Source organism: Sinocyclocheilus grahami, unplaced genomic scaffold, assembly GCF_001515645.1.
Source record: "Sinocyclocheilus grahami isolate Dianchi unplaced genomic scaffold, SAMN03320097.WGS_v1.1 scaffold33.1, whole genome shotgun sequence".
NCBI lineage: Eukaryota > Metazoa > Chordata > Actinopteri > Cypriniformes > Cyprinidae > Sinocyclocheilus > Sinocyclocheilus grahami.
In genome coordinates, this window is record NW_015505212.1 from 2,539,406 (window position 1) to 2,557,400 (window position 17,995).

Here is a 17,995-nt window from a genome sequence, read left to right on the forward strand (position 1 = left end):
TATATATATATATATATATATATATACTGTATATATATATATATATACACACAATTTGACTGATAAAATTACTTAGAAATAATTTGTATTCTGCACTACAGGTCACTAATAGCAATAAAGCAGTGTGGTGGCACTGATCATGTGAACTCACTTGTGTAAAAGATCAACTATTTGTTGAAAAATAAAAATGCAAATCTAAAATATAAATATTAAAATGTATTATTTTAATTATTAATTTTAATTATTTCATTACAATTTAAATATCTAAAAAAAAGTATATAAATACATGTGAACTAACTGCTATAAAATGTCAACTACTTCTTAAATAAATAAATATTAGCTGATACATTCGAAGCCCACTGTATATAAGCAGCATATCCCCCTCTCCGTGCTGCCACCTCGCACGAGAAGTGCAGAAGAGCTCGTGCACGTCACGACGGTCATGGAGGCCAGTGTCGCGCGCGCGGGCGCATCCCGCTTCGTTACGTCACTTGAAGCGCCCTGGCTGCTGGTAGCTCTGGTAAAGAGAGGGAGCAAACGACAGAAGTCCTGTAAAACAGGGCTTTCCCCGCGGTTATCAGCTCTCAAAGTGATAACGGCCCGTCTACAACAATAGATACAGGCACGGCCATCTCACCAAACCGGACGAACCTCTTGTGGAAGAAGGTAAGGAGCTTTTGAAAGTGATTTTTCTCTGCTGAAGAGTCTGAACTGCTCGGACACAGCCCATAGATAGTGTGGGATTATGTGGAGAAATATCTGTATATTGTACACTAACGGTCTATATACGTTCGTGTGCGCCCAGCCAAACTAGAAGGAAGGCGAGAGACTGTTCAAATGAAACGCTGTTGCGCCAGTAAGCAATGGAGGAACAGGAGGAGGGAAAAGAAGAAAAAATACACACATATCCCGTGTAAGAGAGGAGTCTCGTTCCAGTGGCGAGTTTATGATTCGACATAAACGGCTATAGTGAGGCAATCTGGACATTATTATTGTGTGGTAAAAACCTCTGCGAATCAGCCCAGGCGGTGTCAAGCCCTGTGACTGCATGCATGTGCATTTCAGACCTTCATTCCTGATTTCTTCGCTTATTTCCCTCGTAGAACAGATTTAAAGCGTCCGCGAGGCGGTTACTAAATATCCGCGAATTGTGACAAAGTATCTCCCCACTCTCTGTGACGTCAGCAGGAAAATATGTATCGGTTACAAAATATCTCTTCTTTAGAACAGACACAAAGTGTCTCCCCGCTGGGGAAATATTCACCCTAATTCCAAACTGAGAAGTTGTTTATTTCTGAGCAAAACAAAGCCTCAAACACAACAGCTTTGTTTCAAAGCAGAGAATGTTGTTATAGGGACCCTGCAGGTAGTTCAATCAGTCTCGTTTAGAATCATTTGATTGGCTCCTCTGAGAAGGATCCAAGAGCCCCTCCCTTAACATTTTTAACCATTATTATTTAATTTAACAAAATATATATTTATATATTATGTTATTATATGTATTTATGCTGTAATATTAAAAATGGTTACAATTCTGTTTTTATTAGCTCGTATTTTTTTTGACCTAAATATACAATAAAATGAACTTATTTAGACAAAATTGTATTTAATAGAATTTTAATATTTGGCTTTTTGCTTATTGGCCAAAATAAAAGTAATTATGCTTATCGGCCATAATATGAGCATCATTATAATATGAATTATCATTAGCACAGCATGCTAATGACACATGGAATATTTGTACTCATTTATTAAATATTTTAAAAATATTTAAACAAATTCTAAATGGAAAAATAATTTGTTATTAAACTGAGTACTCAGACCTTTTAATTGATGCTGGTTGTAAATTACGGTACAAAACAAAATCTGACCTTTTTTTTTTTTTGTTTAAAGATTATTTGGATGTTAGAGGTGTTCATGTATTATGAATACAATATATATATATATATATTATCTAGTGATCCAACAGGTGTCTTTCACATCAGTGCTTTAAGTTGTTGTTTCAGTACTATATTGTGTGGCTGATCCTTGTTTTAGGAAGGTTGTTTTAATGTTCCCCCAGGTCTAATCACATGACATATCACATTTTGCAGTGAATATTGTCAGCAGAATAGACTAATAGTGATTTGATAACCATGCTGAGCATGTGCTTTCTTGCTTTCTATGTTGTGTGGATCTCAGCAGGATTCTTCAGTTCAACATTAGGTCTATATGTTCAGTCTGCTGGATCAATCCTGCGTATCCGTGCTTGTCATGGTTTGACTGGGCAGCTTGTGTCAGGAAGCTTGAATCGAGGTCTTACTGGTATAGAAGGATTAGTGTAATGTGTGAACTCATACACGAACAAACATGCTTGACTAGCATTTATCTTTTTTTAAATTGACAAATACTGAAATCTGTATCTATAGTGCAGGGTGACTGATCACAAATTAATTTATTTTAATTGTAATTTAAAAAAAATTATTTGTTTTGTATTATTTATGATTTTTTAAATTATTTATTTTTTTGTATTTTGATTTAGTATTTATCCGAATTTTTTAAGGGGTGCATATCTTCTGGCCTCCAGGGTTTGTGTCTGTATCGTCTCAGAACTGGAACTTTCCCAGGAACTGTGATAGACACTTGGTTTTGTCTGTTGTTCGGTGATGAGGGTGACCGAAAAGAAGATCTAAGCACTGCCTAAAACCATTTGTTCAGTTTTAGTAGAGAAAAATGGTTAGTGGCAAAAGCAAAGATGTTTGTTTAAATATATTTGAGACATATTATCAAGATAAACTGCTGAGATTAGGGTGTATACCACTGAGCTATCTTCTCTTTTGTAAGACCTGGCCTGGTCCTCATTTTTATTTCATCTCTGGATGGTGTGCTACATGAGAAATACAGGGAGGTGACTGGTTCTTGGACACTGAGACATGCAGGAAAGTTTGTCTTGTGTCAGCGTGTACCAGCATGCTTTCATTTCTCAAAGGGGAAGGTGTTGTTCTGTTGGTGGTTTGAAGCCGATGAAAAATGTATTTTTACTTTTGGATATGTGGATGTGTTATGCAATCTGGTGTGTTAAGAGAAACACTTTTTGAAATGGTGAAGCTGTGGTGCGATGCAGGATGGGGTTTAAGGGTGCATCCAGATTTTAAGTCCTTAGTGCCTCATAATGTGATGCTTGTGCCATGTTTTTAGTTAAAATGTGAATGAACATGACATCTTTATTTTTTAAGATTAAAAAAAAAAAAAATCTAAAATGTAAAATCGTTTACATTTTATTAGACTTTTAAAAAATATATATCTGTTGATATGAGATATTTCCTCTATTTTTAGATCATCATGTGTCAGTCTAACACACTTAATCTTTATAACCACTAATAATTTGATGTAATCAGAATGAATATCCATTTTTCATACTGCACATTATTGTTATAATGCCTAAATTCACTTGTAGCTTTCAAAATGATTAGATTTTTTTTTTATTATTATTATTATTTTTTTAATATATCAGTTAAGCATTAACAATTCAATATCTAATAAATTATATATAAAAAATCAGATCAGTCATTTTAAAAGCTACAAGTGAATTTAGGCATCACAGCATTATAATATGATGAAAAAAGATTTATATTCATTTTCAGATTCAATAAAGATTAGGCCTATATTTTACAGTGTTATTTAATTAATTTCTTTATAAAGATTAACTTTAATTGAGTGTCAGATGATGGCAAATGCAATTTAAAATGTGAACGCTCATTCCCATTTCCATTTTTACTATTAAATATCTAATATAATTTCATATATTTTTAGATTGCTTTTGCCATAATCTAACACTCACTTGAAGTTAATCTTTATAAACACTAATAATTTAATAACAATTAAATATAATATCTAGTTTTTATAATTCACATTATAATGTTGTGATGCCTAAATTTACTTACTTAAAATGATTTTATTTATTTGCGTGTGTGTGTTTTATTTTGAACTTATTTAGGCAAAATTGTATTTAATAGAATTTTAATATTTGGCTTTTTGATTATTGGCCAAAATAAAAGTAATTATGCATATCGGCATCGGCCATAATATGGGCATCATTATAATATGAATTATCATTAGCACAGCATGCTAATGAAAGCAGTGGCATGATTTTCATGTGCGATGTCTCCTCAGTTGTGTGTCCTCTGCTGCTCCAATAGCACATATCTCAGCGACCGCACTTTCATGACGTCTTTCACAATGACACCTACAAATGCAACAGCAACTCAATGACTGTGCTGAGCAGGCCAGACTCAAGCTGTCCAGATAGAAAGAGCCCAGCAGGATTCTGATCCTCCTGAGTCCCTCGTGTGGTTTAGCATGTCTGATGTGGGCAGCCCGTCTTTGACCTAATTAACTCTCGCAAATAGACAGACAGACAGGGGACGAGAACCTGTCAGGCCAGAAGAAATGCACATTCAACAACGAATCTCTCGTTTCATGCTAGCAGGTCAGGACTAGAGATGAGAATTGATTCGTTGATCCAGAGTCTCAGAGGAATGATGTGTTTGATGAAGAGTTTGTAACAACATCTTTGGCTTCTAGCTCTAAAGCTGTGGGTATGAGAAATAGAAATGTGTAATGTGGGAAACACTTTAGTGGTTCTAGCTAAGATTCTGTTAAATAATTATTCTGTTATTATACAATATAGAAATATACAATAAAATGAAAATATAAAAAATAAAAACTAATTCAAAATATAAAAAAACTGTAATAGTATTATAATCTAGTAAATAGTATTTCAATGTTACTAAAATATCACTGATTTATCATACAATTGATAACACAAAACCAACATGATTCTGAGCCAAATAATGCAATGTGAAAGAGTCAAGGCAGGTGGAGGAAGACGGAATCAAACTCTGGTTCAGATGAACAATCGAACAGTGTGAAAACAGCCTGCGGCTACTTTGGCCTTGCAGAGCTTCTATTTAGATCCCGTATCAGAGGAGGTTGGTGGATCTTCTACCCTTGGTGATTCTCTAAAGAACATTTTGAAATGCTTCACCTCTTCTATTTCCTTCATCCTCCAGAAAACCTCTTAGCTGATTTACAGAAGTGTTACTCCGTGAATCAATTCCAAACTCTACCGACAGTCTTGTCAACAGAAAAGAAACTATACATTTTTTTTCTGCACTGAATTTTGAGTAAATAATGCGTAAAAACTGGCAATTTGTTTTCAATACTATAAGTAAACTAAGCAATAGTGTATGTTCACTGTAAAAAATGAAATGGTTAGTAAGTCACGGGCACCTAATTTTTACATTACTTTAGTTCATCAAAATAAGTTGAGCAATTTCAACTTTTTTTATAATTTGTATGAAATAAGTCAGTTTAATGTATGAAATTAATGTAATGAAATTTTACATTAAATTGAAATCTTGAAATCTTTAATGCAAGTTGAAATTACTTGCACAACCAAGTTGATTATGGTTTAAATTAAGGCAGCAACTGAACTTATGTTTCCCATTATTTCTGTTGAAATGAGTGCAATTTTTTTTTTTGCAGTGATAGGATTTACTTTGAAACCGTTTTCTCTCAGAAATTGCTAGTAGTATCTTTTTCATGGAAGTAAATTTGAAATTTTGAAGTAAAAAGACTGAAATAGTATTTTCTTGTAAAACATAGTCAAATAATCATTGTTTTATTTTTTGTCTTTAAAAATAATTTTATACAGTGTGCAAACATTGCAACGTTGCAAGGTCCGGATAAAATTTGGGAAGAATTGGACAAAAATTGTGGAACGAGTCAATTTGTCTTTTCAGTAAATCTCATTTTCTTCCATTTAATTATATTATGTAGGCTTAAATATCTGCATTATATTGACCATCAACCTCCACTGGGTCTCTAGATATCAATATCGGAAGTTTGGCAGAGATATAATATGTTTTCTTTGGCTGTTTATTGAGTTATGTCACCCGTCTCATCCTTTACCATATTAGGAATAAGATCCTCAGGTTGCATATCTGTCAGATATGTTTTATGTTCCCACAGTTACCTGGATTTAGAAGGCAGAAGAGCAGTTCATGTGCGTATGGATGTGGATTGAATGAAATGCGGGGAAGTCGTGGCCTAATGGTTAGAGAGTGGGACTCGTAACCCAAAGTTTGCGGGTTCGAGTCTCGTACCGGCAGGGATTGTAGGTGGGGGGAGTGAATGTAGCGCTCTTTCCCACCTTCAATACCACGACTGAGGTGCCCTTGAGCAAGGCACCGAACCCCCAACTGCTCCCCGGGTGTCGCAGCAAAAAAATGGCTGGCCGCTGCTCTGGGTGTGTGTTCACGGTGTGTGTGTTCACTGTTGTGTGTGTGCACTTTGGATGGGATAAATGCAGAGCACAAATTCCGAGTATGGGTCACCATACTTGGCCACATGTCACATCACTGTGGTTGTAGTTGTTTGAATGCTGATGAATCAGTGCTGCCGTCTAGATGTTCAGTGATGTGAAGTGACAGGCCGTCAGGCATCAGGCAGAGAGTTTTAAGTGAGCTCAAAGCTGACTTCTGTTCCCTCTTATAAATATAGAGGCAGCGGCAGACACACACTGTCCCATTGATGCCATAACAGAGCTGAGAGGCAGGCAGAACAATTCATAAGGTTAGATGTTTGAGAAGGAGACCTTGCCCAAAAGATACTGTAATGCCAAGTGACTAGTTTAAATTTACACTGTATTGATTATTGTAGGCAGCTTTGTAGTTTGAAATGTGAGTTGCTGACTAATTTAGGGTGTGTGGGCTTGGAAGGTTTGATCATGTATTCTGACTCAGCACTCAAACCATTACTTTAAAAGATTTGACTCAGTTTAACTGTATGTCGTGAGTCATGAGCGAAATAAAACACATTCCTTTTGTGGTGTGTTTACTGTTTATCCTCTGTATAGAAGTACGGCTGGGTCATATATTGAATATTCCCAATATATTTGTTATGATTTTGCAGGCTATATATAACATGAAGAGACATCACAAATATCACATTCACAGTGAGTTTAATGTGCTTTTTAATTGGTTATTAATTTAATTTAAAGAGACATTTTGTAATAATTGGTTTTTAAACAAAGATTATTGGAGTACATCTTGCAATAAAATACTACTACCGCCTTTTTACTTGAAAAAATTAATTTAATGTGTTACTTGCCATCTCTTTGTAATAATTTGTGAGATTTACTAGCAATTTTTGAGTGAAAATAGTTTCAAAGTAATTATTTTTTCAATGTATAAATATATTTTGCATTTTGCATAAGAGGTATAAGCCAAAGATTGCATTTAAAGGAAAATTTATGATTCAGTGTGTGTGTGTTTTAGTGAAAAACCTTGTTTTTTATTATTTTTAACTAGACTTTTATTTACTTTGTTTGGCCACAATGGTTAATCTGATTATACTTCTAAGCAATTTCAGAATAAAATACTTGGATAACAAGATTGTTTTTGGGTTATGAGTGAGAATAGCATAATGGCATAATTTCTTATGGAGTTTGAGTCAGTCTTTCTGCTGTTTTTGATGTCCTCCATTCACATTAGTTTCCTCTCTGATATCTCTCTCACTTTTGGAAGCTCTGCTTTTCCAGAGGCTTAAACATTCATTTTTACTATTTGGAGAAGGTTTTATTTACTTTTGTTTGTAAATACCACTCAGTCTGTTCCAGATATATTAAAAATAAGTTAAATACTTTTATAGTTTCCAGTTCTGTGAGCGATTATAGTAAACATTGGTTTTGGCCTATTTTTATGTGTGAGGATTTAGGCCAAATGTAATGGAAACTTACTGTTCCATGAGGCAGCATTACTTTGTGAAAATCCCCGTTGAAGAGCAGAGCAGATTGCTGTAATGGAAAGAGATATGGCTGGAAGGAGGGATTGAGAGATAAAGAAATGGAGGGAGGGTACCTTTTCTGGAAGTGTCCACTGTCCAGGTGTAATCCACCTGCCCGGGGCAAACCAGATGGCGTGGTCTGCCATAGTTCTTAAAGGAACGGTTCACCCCATAATAAACTGTGTCATTATTTGCTTAGTTTACATTATTTAATTTAAGTATAATTTTTTAGGCTGTAACTTTAAAACGAGTGTTCTTAATAATTAGGTAATATGTACAAAAATGATTGATAATTCATGCACTGTAGAAATGGGGTGGCGTACAAATTTCGTGGTGTGTTGTTGGTCCCTAAGCGACTGCCAACCCCAGTTTCAACTCTGCCCCGCCTCTCACACGTGTGGTACATTCTAGAGTCTAGTTGTCCTGATCTCCTCAGATTTGCCCTGTTTAGCTGAAGCATTATGCCCTGTTCTGTCTTGCCCTCACTGCAATGAATATGTGTTTTTGTCATGCTGCGCTTATGCTCTGCTGATTTGAGCAGTTAAAATGGCAAATCTGCAGTTGTTGATTATATCTACATATTACATGTAGAGGTCGACCGATAGTGGATTTTGCCGATACTGATTGCTAGGTTGGACCACACTGGCTGATACCGATTAATTAACCGATAGTTTTACAATTGATACTGAACAAAAACTAAAATAGTGCTTTATTAACAAAAACAGTACTGAACCATACTAGTAGTAGTAGTAAAAAAAATTATAGTAAATGTTGAAATTAACACACTCTAACAAGGAACAATACTTACACAGCTTTCATTAATCTTAATGCTACAACTGGACTTTTATTTTAAAGTGTTACCATTTAATTTCAACTGTCATGCTTAAAGATGCACATCTTTAAATATATACACAAAGGCTATAGCATTACAATTATATACATATGGATATTATATGTATACTCTCACAATTTAACTGCTTCGATTCTTGAACACTTGATGATTATCTAATCAAAATAAAAGCGCAGCGCTGAGTCTAGGAGAACTCACCGGTATCACACACACTCCGGACGCATCACGTTCAACTCGAGCAGCGGTCTAAAACAGTTTACTTCAAGAATGAACAATTTGGCATGGATGAGTTTGACGTTCGGTGTTTAAAAAACGGAGCAAACGGAAAGAGAAAGCACGACCTATATTATAGCTCTATAAATGAAGCACACAGACTTTATTAGAGCCACAGAAAGACAAACGTTTTGCTGAAAATGCACAATACACAATTCATTATGTACATTAACAACGATTCGGGACCAATATAATGTAATTTAAAGGAAAACTATGTGAATGGCGCTCTGTGGCGCTGCAGGATTTTCTGTCGGCTGCATTTAAATCCGCGTCTGAAGTTTCCCGCTCTGTTCAGCGTGCAGTATCACGTGTCTAAACAAATAGCACGTGCTGTCAGTGATTTCAACCTCTAGAGGCTGCTCTCGCACTGTGTAATGACAGCAGACCCTTCTCAGCCGCTCCAGCAATGGACGCAACCCGGAAAACTATCGGCATGGATTTTTGTCGATAACCGATAGTTCCAGCAATCAACTATCGGTGCCGATTAATCGGCAAAACCGATACATCGGTTGACCTCTAATTACATGTATATTTTAGGACTAGGATGATTAATGCATAAAAAAGACTGTTACATCGGCGCCAATAGCCTCGTGGTTAGTGCGTCGACACATAGTGCAGCTGCGCTCACGGCGACCCGAGTTCGATTCCCGTCTCGAGGTCCTTTGCTGATACTGCTCCCCTCTCTCCTCCCAGTGCTTTCCTGTCATCTCTCTACTGTAGTATCTCAATAAAAAAGGCATTAAAGAACTGTTACATAAGTGAGATAAGTGCAGGCATTTAAAACATGTTGTCTCAGCTTCAGGGAATGTGATGGGGTTAGACATGCCCACTGCTTCTCTCACTGCCCCCTCTGCATCTTATCAGTAGCCGGCTCCGTTCTCTACTTGAGTCTATCACAGCTTCTGTAAACTGTTCCTCCATGAGACTGGACTGTTTTAATTCTTTAATCTGTATTCTTTGTATCATGTTCTGTATGACATGTTTGTGTATGTGTTTGACAGTCCAGTTCCAGCACAAAGTTTCACTCTGAAGGGAGTTGGCGGTCGACATATTTCACGTTGGGTTCATTTTTATGTAGATTTACTCCATTGAGACACATTGTGGCTCTGATGTTAGATTCTTTCCTAATGAGAGAGTGCAAGTACGTTGGCTTGGGCATGATTGCAGCTTCACTGAGCATTTTCCTGGCTTTTGGGATGGGCCAAAACACGGCTCCAATGTCCACTGCCAGCCTCTTCTCAATACATTTCTCTTAAGCTGCATTTGTGGCAAATATTATGGGTTTATAATCTAGAACTTAAAAACCAGATGAATTGAACAGTCTATACCACGTCCCTTTGCCTTAAAATGAGTTAAATTTAGTGATAAAATAGCATTTATAGAAGAGATCACGTATGAGATTGCTACAAAACAAAGATGTGTTTTACAAGAGACAATGAAGTATTTCATCAGGGATAAACACACAAGACAAAAGGCAGCTGCCGCTTGTGGCTGGACTCAAATAAACAGTTCTTCTCTCTGAATGAGCACATAGCTGTGTTCATGTGTGATTTAGAGATTTGGTTTCACAACCCCCTCAATGGCTTTGTGTTGATTAATACAGCAATAGCACAGACATTACATTGTCTGTGTTAGTATTTTATTTCCCTCTGTAATGAAGCACATAATGTCTGCCATGGTTCAACTGCGGGTGTAACGCATATATCCAGGTGTTATACTGAAGTAATCTGCCCGTAAAGAGGTGCCACAGTCTCTGAGAAAACCTCACGAGACTCGAATCTAGCAAGCCGTTTTTTTCAGGTTACATGATCAGTGTTTAAAAAAAGTTCGAAAAAAACAGCTTATTTAAATCTTTTAAAATATTTTATAAAAAAAATTATATTTGTAAATTCAAATGAATGAATGACTAGTCAGCTAATCATTCTTATGGAAATCATAAATAATTATTTCTGTAGATGTAATGTGCTAAAGGGATGACAACAGGTAAACCGCAACACACTGTTAGCATACTAATTGAAGCACTGCATCTGAAAATATCTAAACTAAAAGATATATAAATATTAAAAAAACAAATCTGTTTTTGAACAGTTGTATTCATGTCTTGGTTACCATCAGAGATTCAGAATGCTGACTGTTGTGTCATTCATACTCATAAAATAAGTTTGCATGATATCATCTCGGCTACTATTTATATGAAAGCTGTCAAATGTTAAAGCAAGTTGCCACAAAGAAGAAGGCAGAGGAAAAGACTGTGTGGAGAAGATGAAGAGAGACGTAGAGCTGAGAGTGCAGCATGGGTATTGGACAGAAGCCACAGAGCTAAAGTAAATACAGTGTGGCATGTGAGTTACCTACATAGAGTCCAGCGAAGGAGGTTAAAGCATACAGTGTGCCAGACCTGTTCATTAGCCTATTATACTACTATTTCCTCTGAGAAGAGTGCAAGGCAGCAGACGCCAGGGAAAACTGCATGAGTGCTGCTATCTCAATGAAAATGTGACATGAATGGTTTTAACTCTGTCTCTATCTCTCTCTCTCTGTTGCAGGAATATAACATGACCAGATTAAACGGATAAAACCAGCCACTCTTCAACACCCAGAATCATATGGTGAAAATGAAACATCTGCATCTTTGAATGCTTAAAATTAGCCAAAAGTAGATCACAGACCCTTCAAGATTTACAGAAATCATCTAATTAGTCCATATCATCCTTTTCTCTTCACTCTTGCCCTTCTCCAGTCAAAACCGCAATGTACGGTAGTGCCCGATCCGTGGGCAAAGTGGAGGGCAACCACAGTGGTGGGAGCAATCAGAGTCCCGGCCGCTCGCCCCATCTCCCTCGCTCGCCCCGTCTGGGCCACAGTCGCACCAACAGCACAGGGGGCAGTGGAGCCGGCGCGGGAGGTCCAGGTGGTAAAACCCTTTCCATGGAGAACATCCAGTCTTTCAACGCTGCCTATGCCACATCTGGTCCCATGTACCTGAGTGACAACGAGGTGATGGCGTCTGGCCCGGACCTGCCGAAGAGCACCATGACGCTGGGCCGCTCGGGAGGACGGGTGCCTTACGGCGTCCGCACGACCGTCATGGGATCCAGCCCGAATATCTCCACCGGGGCTCCCAGCTCCATTTCCACCGATGCTATCGCTTTCGGAGACCAACATATGCCTTCCACCCTTGCGTCCACTGTGCCTCATTCACTGCGCCAGGCGCGGGACAACACCATCATGGACCTGCAGGCCCAGCTCAAGGAGGTGCTTAGGGAGAACGAGCTTCTGCGGAAGGAGGTGGATGTGAAGGAGAGCAAACTCAGCTCTTCCATGAACTCCATTAAGACCTTCTGGAGCCCTGAGCTGAAAAAAGAGCGTGCCCTGCGCAAGGACGAGGTGTCGAAGATCACTGTGTGGAAAGAGCATTACAGAGTCATCCAGGAGGAGAACCAGGTGAGAGGAGGTTTACGTGGATTTAAGACATATTCGCAATGCATTTTATTTCTGTAATGTGACACATCTCTGCGTGAATCTGAATATTTGGCAGGAAATAATGTAGCCTTAGTTTTGATGACTTTTATGCTTGCACCTTATAAAATAAAAAACAATATTGGTAGGAAAAACAATATTGGTAGGGATGCATGGATATTAAAATTCTGGCTGATAAGCCATAATTATTTTCAAGCTATGGCCAGTAAATAAATTACAAATAAACCACTAAATTTAAGTGAATGTTCATTTTGAGATTTATTAAAGATTACCTTTAACAGTGCTCTTAAATTAGGGTTTTTAAAGATTAAGTAAATTAAAAGATTTAAAAGTTTTAGACATTGGCAAAATGGAAATGAGCATGAACAATTAAATATACATTAAATTACATTCAATTTACAATTAACCAACATGTCATGCATCCCTAAATGTTGCTTTTTTCTAATCTCGTTTTTTTCTTACTTAGATGTTGGTCAGTTAAGTGTCTAAATATGGTTTCTCTTCTCTTCTGTAAGCTGGAATATACTGGTCATAATACTGCAGTATTCAGTAGCGAAAGGGCTTCATCTGCGAAACGGTGCACCTGGCACTGAAAATATTTTTTTATTGCAGATTGGATCTGATTACTGAAGAACATCAGTACAAGGCATTTAAGAAATAGCTCTATTTGTCTTTTAGTGTTGTTTTCGGAAATGGCTTGCCGAGAGCCATCAGACATCTCGAATGAAGCTGAATCAAAGCAGTTTGTTTGGTTCACTAGATAAGTGGATCTTTTTTGTTTTTGCATAAAATGGACAACTATTCAACAAAGTCTATATGACTTAGCTGCAGATTCCTGCTCTTTTCCTTTCAATCTGAATTTTATTGTAGACTAATATAGCATTTTAAAACATCCATTTCTCTTCTGCAGGCCATAGTTTAACACATGCCCATCCTGACATTTGACTTTTTATCCTCCTTCATTCGTGCTGGATTTTAGCTCTGGTGTAAGCTGTAATTTAGCATTTTCCCATGTATTTTTAGGGCCTGCAGTCTACAGCATGTGGCATAGACATTAACTGTTATCGTTATACCACCACCTCTTTTCAACAGGAAGATGTTTTTATGTATTTAGTCTAGTCTATGCAAGTCTGGCATAGCCTGAGTTTTCACCATTGGCATTTGGCAAAGAACTGCCAACTTAAGGAAAGACTGTCTGTACCCCGCAGTGTCTGTAGAGTTAACTTTGAACTCAGTTGGATGTCAGAGACCTTTAACACTCAAATGGTCTTGCTGCATGTGACTCTGGCCCTGCATTGCTTCTGCTTAGGCTGAACCGTGAGGCTAATGAGGGGCTCGTCGTCATTGCCTTTGATGCCTTTCATTCACACCGCCTGTTTGATGAAGGCTTGGGTGACGTTTTTGGGTAATCCGGTGCAAGATGGGTGGGTTTTAACCCATATGACACCCCACTCGGTCTGCTTAGTAAAGTAAGCTGGAGCATTTGACTGATGAAATCAGGTTCTGTCATAAGAGGGTTTATCTAGATGAACTAGATCAATATTCAAAAGAACCTTGATCAGTTAAATGAACACGTCAAATTCTCAGGAGAGAGAGGCATTCAAAGGAGGGATAAAGGAGCAGGAATGAGTGGAATGAGGCTTGAATGCTCCTTTGAGACCTGTTCAATTATGAGATATGATACAGCAAACCCCTTTAGTCAGCCAACTCTCATTCATTTGCCTCCTCTGCTCATAGCTCTCTCTTCATTCATTCAGTCCACATGCTAGTTCACTGGATTCATGAGCACGCTTTCTCTCTCTTCCGTTTAGGGATGCATGAATAATACAATTCTGCCTGATATGATAAACAATACTTACTACTAATTATTTTTAAAAAGACTTTTTGGCTGATAGTACAAAAAAAAGGTCTAATTTTTTTTATAATATTTTTATTGAAATAGTAAAAAATGGCAGATTTTTTTTTTCTAAATACATTTTCATTTGTCTTAAAGAAAAGAAAAGAAAAAAAACTTTAATATTTAATATATTAAGATTTTCTAAAGATTATATTTAACAGTGTTATTCTATTAGTTATATAATTATTAGTGTTTTTAAAGATTACGCAAACATTAGATGATTACAAAGGTAATCTAAATGTAAAAATTGTGGAAATGAGTATTCACAATTAAATATATTGCTATATATAATTTATTTACTAATAATTTTATAGAATGGATATAGAAAACAGTTATTGAAAATTGCAATACGCTTTCACTGTATTTTATGGCATTTTTGTTCAAATAAATGATCAAGTCATCAATTAAAAATTGGAGAAATGAGCATGCACTCTTAAATATGTGATTTTATATAGCCAAAATATATGCAATATTTACTAATAGTTTAAAAAAAGAATAGAAATAGAAAACAATTATTTTTAATTGCAATAAGGTTTCACAGTATTTTTCTGTATTTATTTTTTGTATTTTTCTCAATAAGATTTCTCAGAAATTACCAATTGATCGATTAAAAAATGGGCAAATGAGCATGCTCAATTAAATATGCAATTATATAGCCAACATATATGTTTTATTTACTAATAATTAAACAAATTACAGATTATACTGTGTCATGCATCTCTATTTCCTGCAGTATATTGTGACAGTCACTCTCTCTGTAATAAATACCTTTTTTATTATTATTTGTGATATGCATAAATGTGAACATGTTGTTTTGTTAATTTGGATTCAAATGAATCTCATTTACTTCCAGTGCATTGTGAACATCTGCCGTGACATTCCCAGCATTAGCAAACACGTTCACGTGAGCAAAGCCAATCGGGTGTCCATTTGTGTGTGTTTTCCGTAAGTGCATATATCTGCCCTCTGAGGAAGTGAGAACAGATGGCAGACGCGGCTCCTGATGCGTTTACTGTAGTAGTGTTGTAAAAGGTCCAAAGATTCGCACCCCAATCCCACAATCTCCTTATCAAGTAGTGTCACTTTTCACAGCCAAGTTCCGCCCACACTAATATTCACCGTTCCGGTCAGACTGTTTGTTCCTAATCCAAAATGTTTGAGTCACATAGTCAGATGAGATGAGAACAGATAGTGTAGGGGTTTGTTTGCTGTGTCATGTCAGTAAATGTAACCTAGAAGGGTAGCAGATGGTCAAGGGTGGAGTCAGGGGTCATCAAGCTCCACACTCTCTCTCAGAGACATCACATGTTGAGCTCAATGACTAAGAACCATGAAAATATCTTGCATGATTTTCTTATTCAATACTTCCTGTCGTCCTACTTGGCCCGATTAAGGTTTGTGGGCTGTATTTACTCATTATGTAATAGATAATTAGCTCATTACTCACAACAGAATGACTGTGTCATACAATATGCTGTGTGTTTACACTGTAGGATCAGAATGGAGCAGGACCGTATGTAATGCTGTGCCATATTAGACAGGAGAACAAAAATCTCAAAATGTTGCATGTTGTAACAAAAGATTCAAGATTTAACTTTAATATTTGGTCTCTTAATCTTGAACATTATATATATATATATATATATATATATATATTTTTTTTAATGTTATTTATTTTTTGGCAAAATTTGTAATTTACTTGGGATCTAACCAAATATTAAAGTTTACAGTTTATTTCTAAAATAGGCTATATACTGTATATATATATATATATACACACACAATTTTATATACTGCCAACTTAAAACTACACTGTTTTATTACAGACATGAATGATATCTTAAATTTGTATGACTTGATACAACCACATACCAACATGCTAAAAATGACACAGAACAAAACTACGTCCTGACAATCACTCACATCACATTGGTATCATGGCAACAAAAAGATCTAGTTTGTCTCTGCAAGAACTGTTTTAATTTTATTTTAAGTCTCTTAAAGAAGTCTCTTCGAGTCTATAAAACCACCAGGAGAATAAGGAACAAAATGTCCAGTAGGTCTTCCATTGTTTGCTCGCATACTCTGTGGTGATTAAGGAAAGAAAATGTTATCTCTGCCATCTCATGAGCGAGGTAGTAAAAGTCTGGAAGAAAGAATGCAGGGACGACAGATCATATTTTTATCCGTTCTCACCACGGGACTGTGAGCCGCTGCTCTTTGGCAGACGCGGCGGCCCTTATATGGAGTCTGGTCATGCAGGATAGGTGTGGAATGAACAGAATCCATGCATATGGTTACACCGACCTCCTTTTCGTCTCCTCTACTTCACTGTCCCGCTCTCCCTCACTCGGTATAGTTCACACGTAGGAAAAACACTGAGAAAGTTGGAATATGAGAGGCATTGAGATGAACAGATGGGAAAGAGAGAGGAAAAGAGGTGGTAAATAGATGTTTCTTGAAGCTTTTAAAGGGTCCATGACTTGAAAAAAGGTTTGCTGTACTACAGTAGGTAGATGCTCTGAACTTTTAAGCCTTATGTTTAGGATCTCTGCTGCTTTGGATGCTGCGCTACTACAAGGGAGCAAGAAAGAGCAGGTTTGCTTTGTCCACTACTGCCGTACTTCCCAAAACCCCCACTGACTGCGCAGATGGCCCCTCTGACATGCTGCATTAAGATTAAGCCCTTGTGATCAGCTCCATTCTTCCTGTCAGTCAGCAGGAGTCCCACCCACCTTCAAGGTGTTTATACTGTACCTACATGTTTATCTGTATTTGGACATATCCGACAGAACCTAGAAGAAGCTGAAGTGGTCTGCCGTAAGGGTTAGATGTATTTCTAAAGTCAAAAAAAACAAAAAACAGAAAATGAGGGCTATTTTCTGGACCATTAAGATTTTTTTGCATTGTTGCATTTATTATATATGGCAATTATGCTGATTTCCTTTCACAATTGTCCATAGCATCCAATTTGTAGCATTTATTCTACTAGATTTAATTGAAATATATTTTAATAAAATAAATTCATACATATATTGTATTGTGTACAAGTATATAAATTTTGTACAATTAATGTACATTTTTATTTTAACAAATTTTATAACTAGGGCTGCACGATAAATCGCATGCGACTGACGAGCTGCGCAAAACCACGTTCATATTTGCGCAGCTCATCAGTGAACAACGGCTCTGTGTAGTTAATGCTGCTCAATGTGAAAGCACGCACGTGATGGAGATTTACCGCTGATTAAAGAACCGGCTTTCTGACAAGATGCGCATTAAATATCGCATGCGATTTATCTTGCAGCCCTATTTATAACATTTTCTATATTCATTCTTTTTAAATGAGATTAATGAGAGATAAATGACATGTACAATATAAAATTATCTAAAATAAAACATATATATATATATATATATATATATATATATATAATTTACCGCTGATTAAAGAACCGGCTTTCTGACAAGATGCGCATTAAATATCGCATGCGATTTATCTTGCAGCCCTATTTATAACATTTTCTATATTCATTCTTTTTAAATGAGATTAATGAGAGATAAATGACATGTACAATATAAAATTATCTAAAATAAAACATATATATATATATATATATATATATATATATATATATATATATATATAGTGGGGGGAAAAAATATAT

The 17,995-nt window shown here is 36.5% G+C and overlaps 1 protein-coding gene across 3 annotated transcripts in view; it reads left to right on the plus strand.

Moving 5' to 3' along the window:
• Positions 1-481: 481 nt before the first annotated feature.
• Positions 482-17,995, plus strand: part of LOC107580227 (ELKS/Rab6-interacting/CAST family member 1-like) — a 202,882-nt gene continuing 185,368 nt past the window's right edge. For all 3 annotated transcript variants that reach the window (XM_016265973.1, XM_016265961.1, XM_016265968.1), the window contains exons 1-2: positions 482-666; positions 11,497-12,394. In XM_016265973.1, coding sequence (XP_016121459.1) covers positions 11,702-12,394 — 693 coding nt within the window. In that variant the 5' untranslated portion in view covers positions 482-666; positions 11,497-11,701. The remainder of the gene's footprint in view (positions 667-11,496; positions 12,395-17,995) is intronic.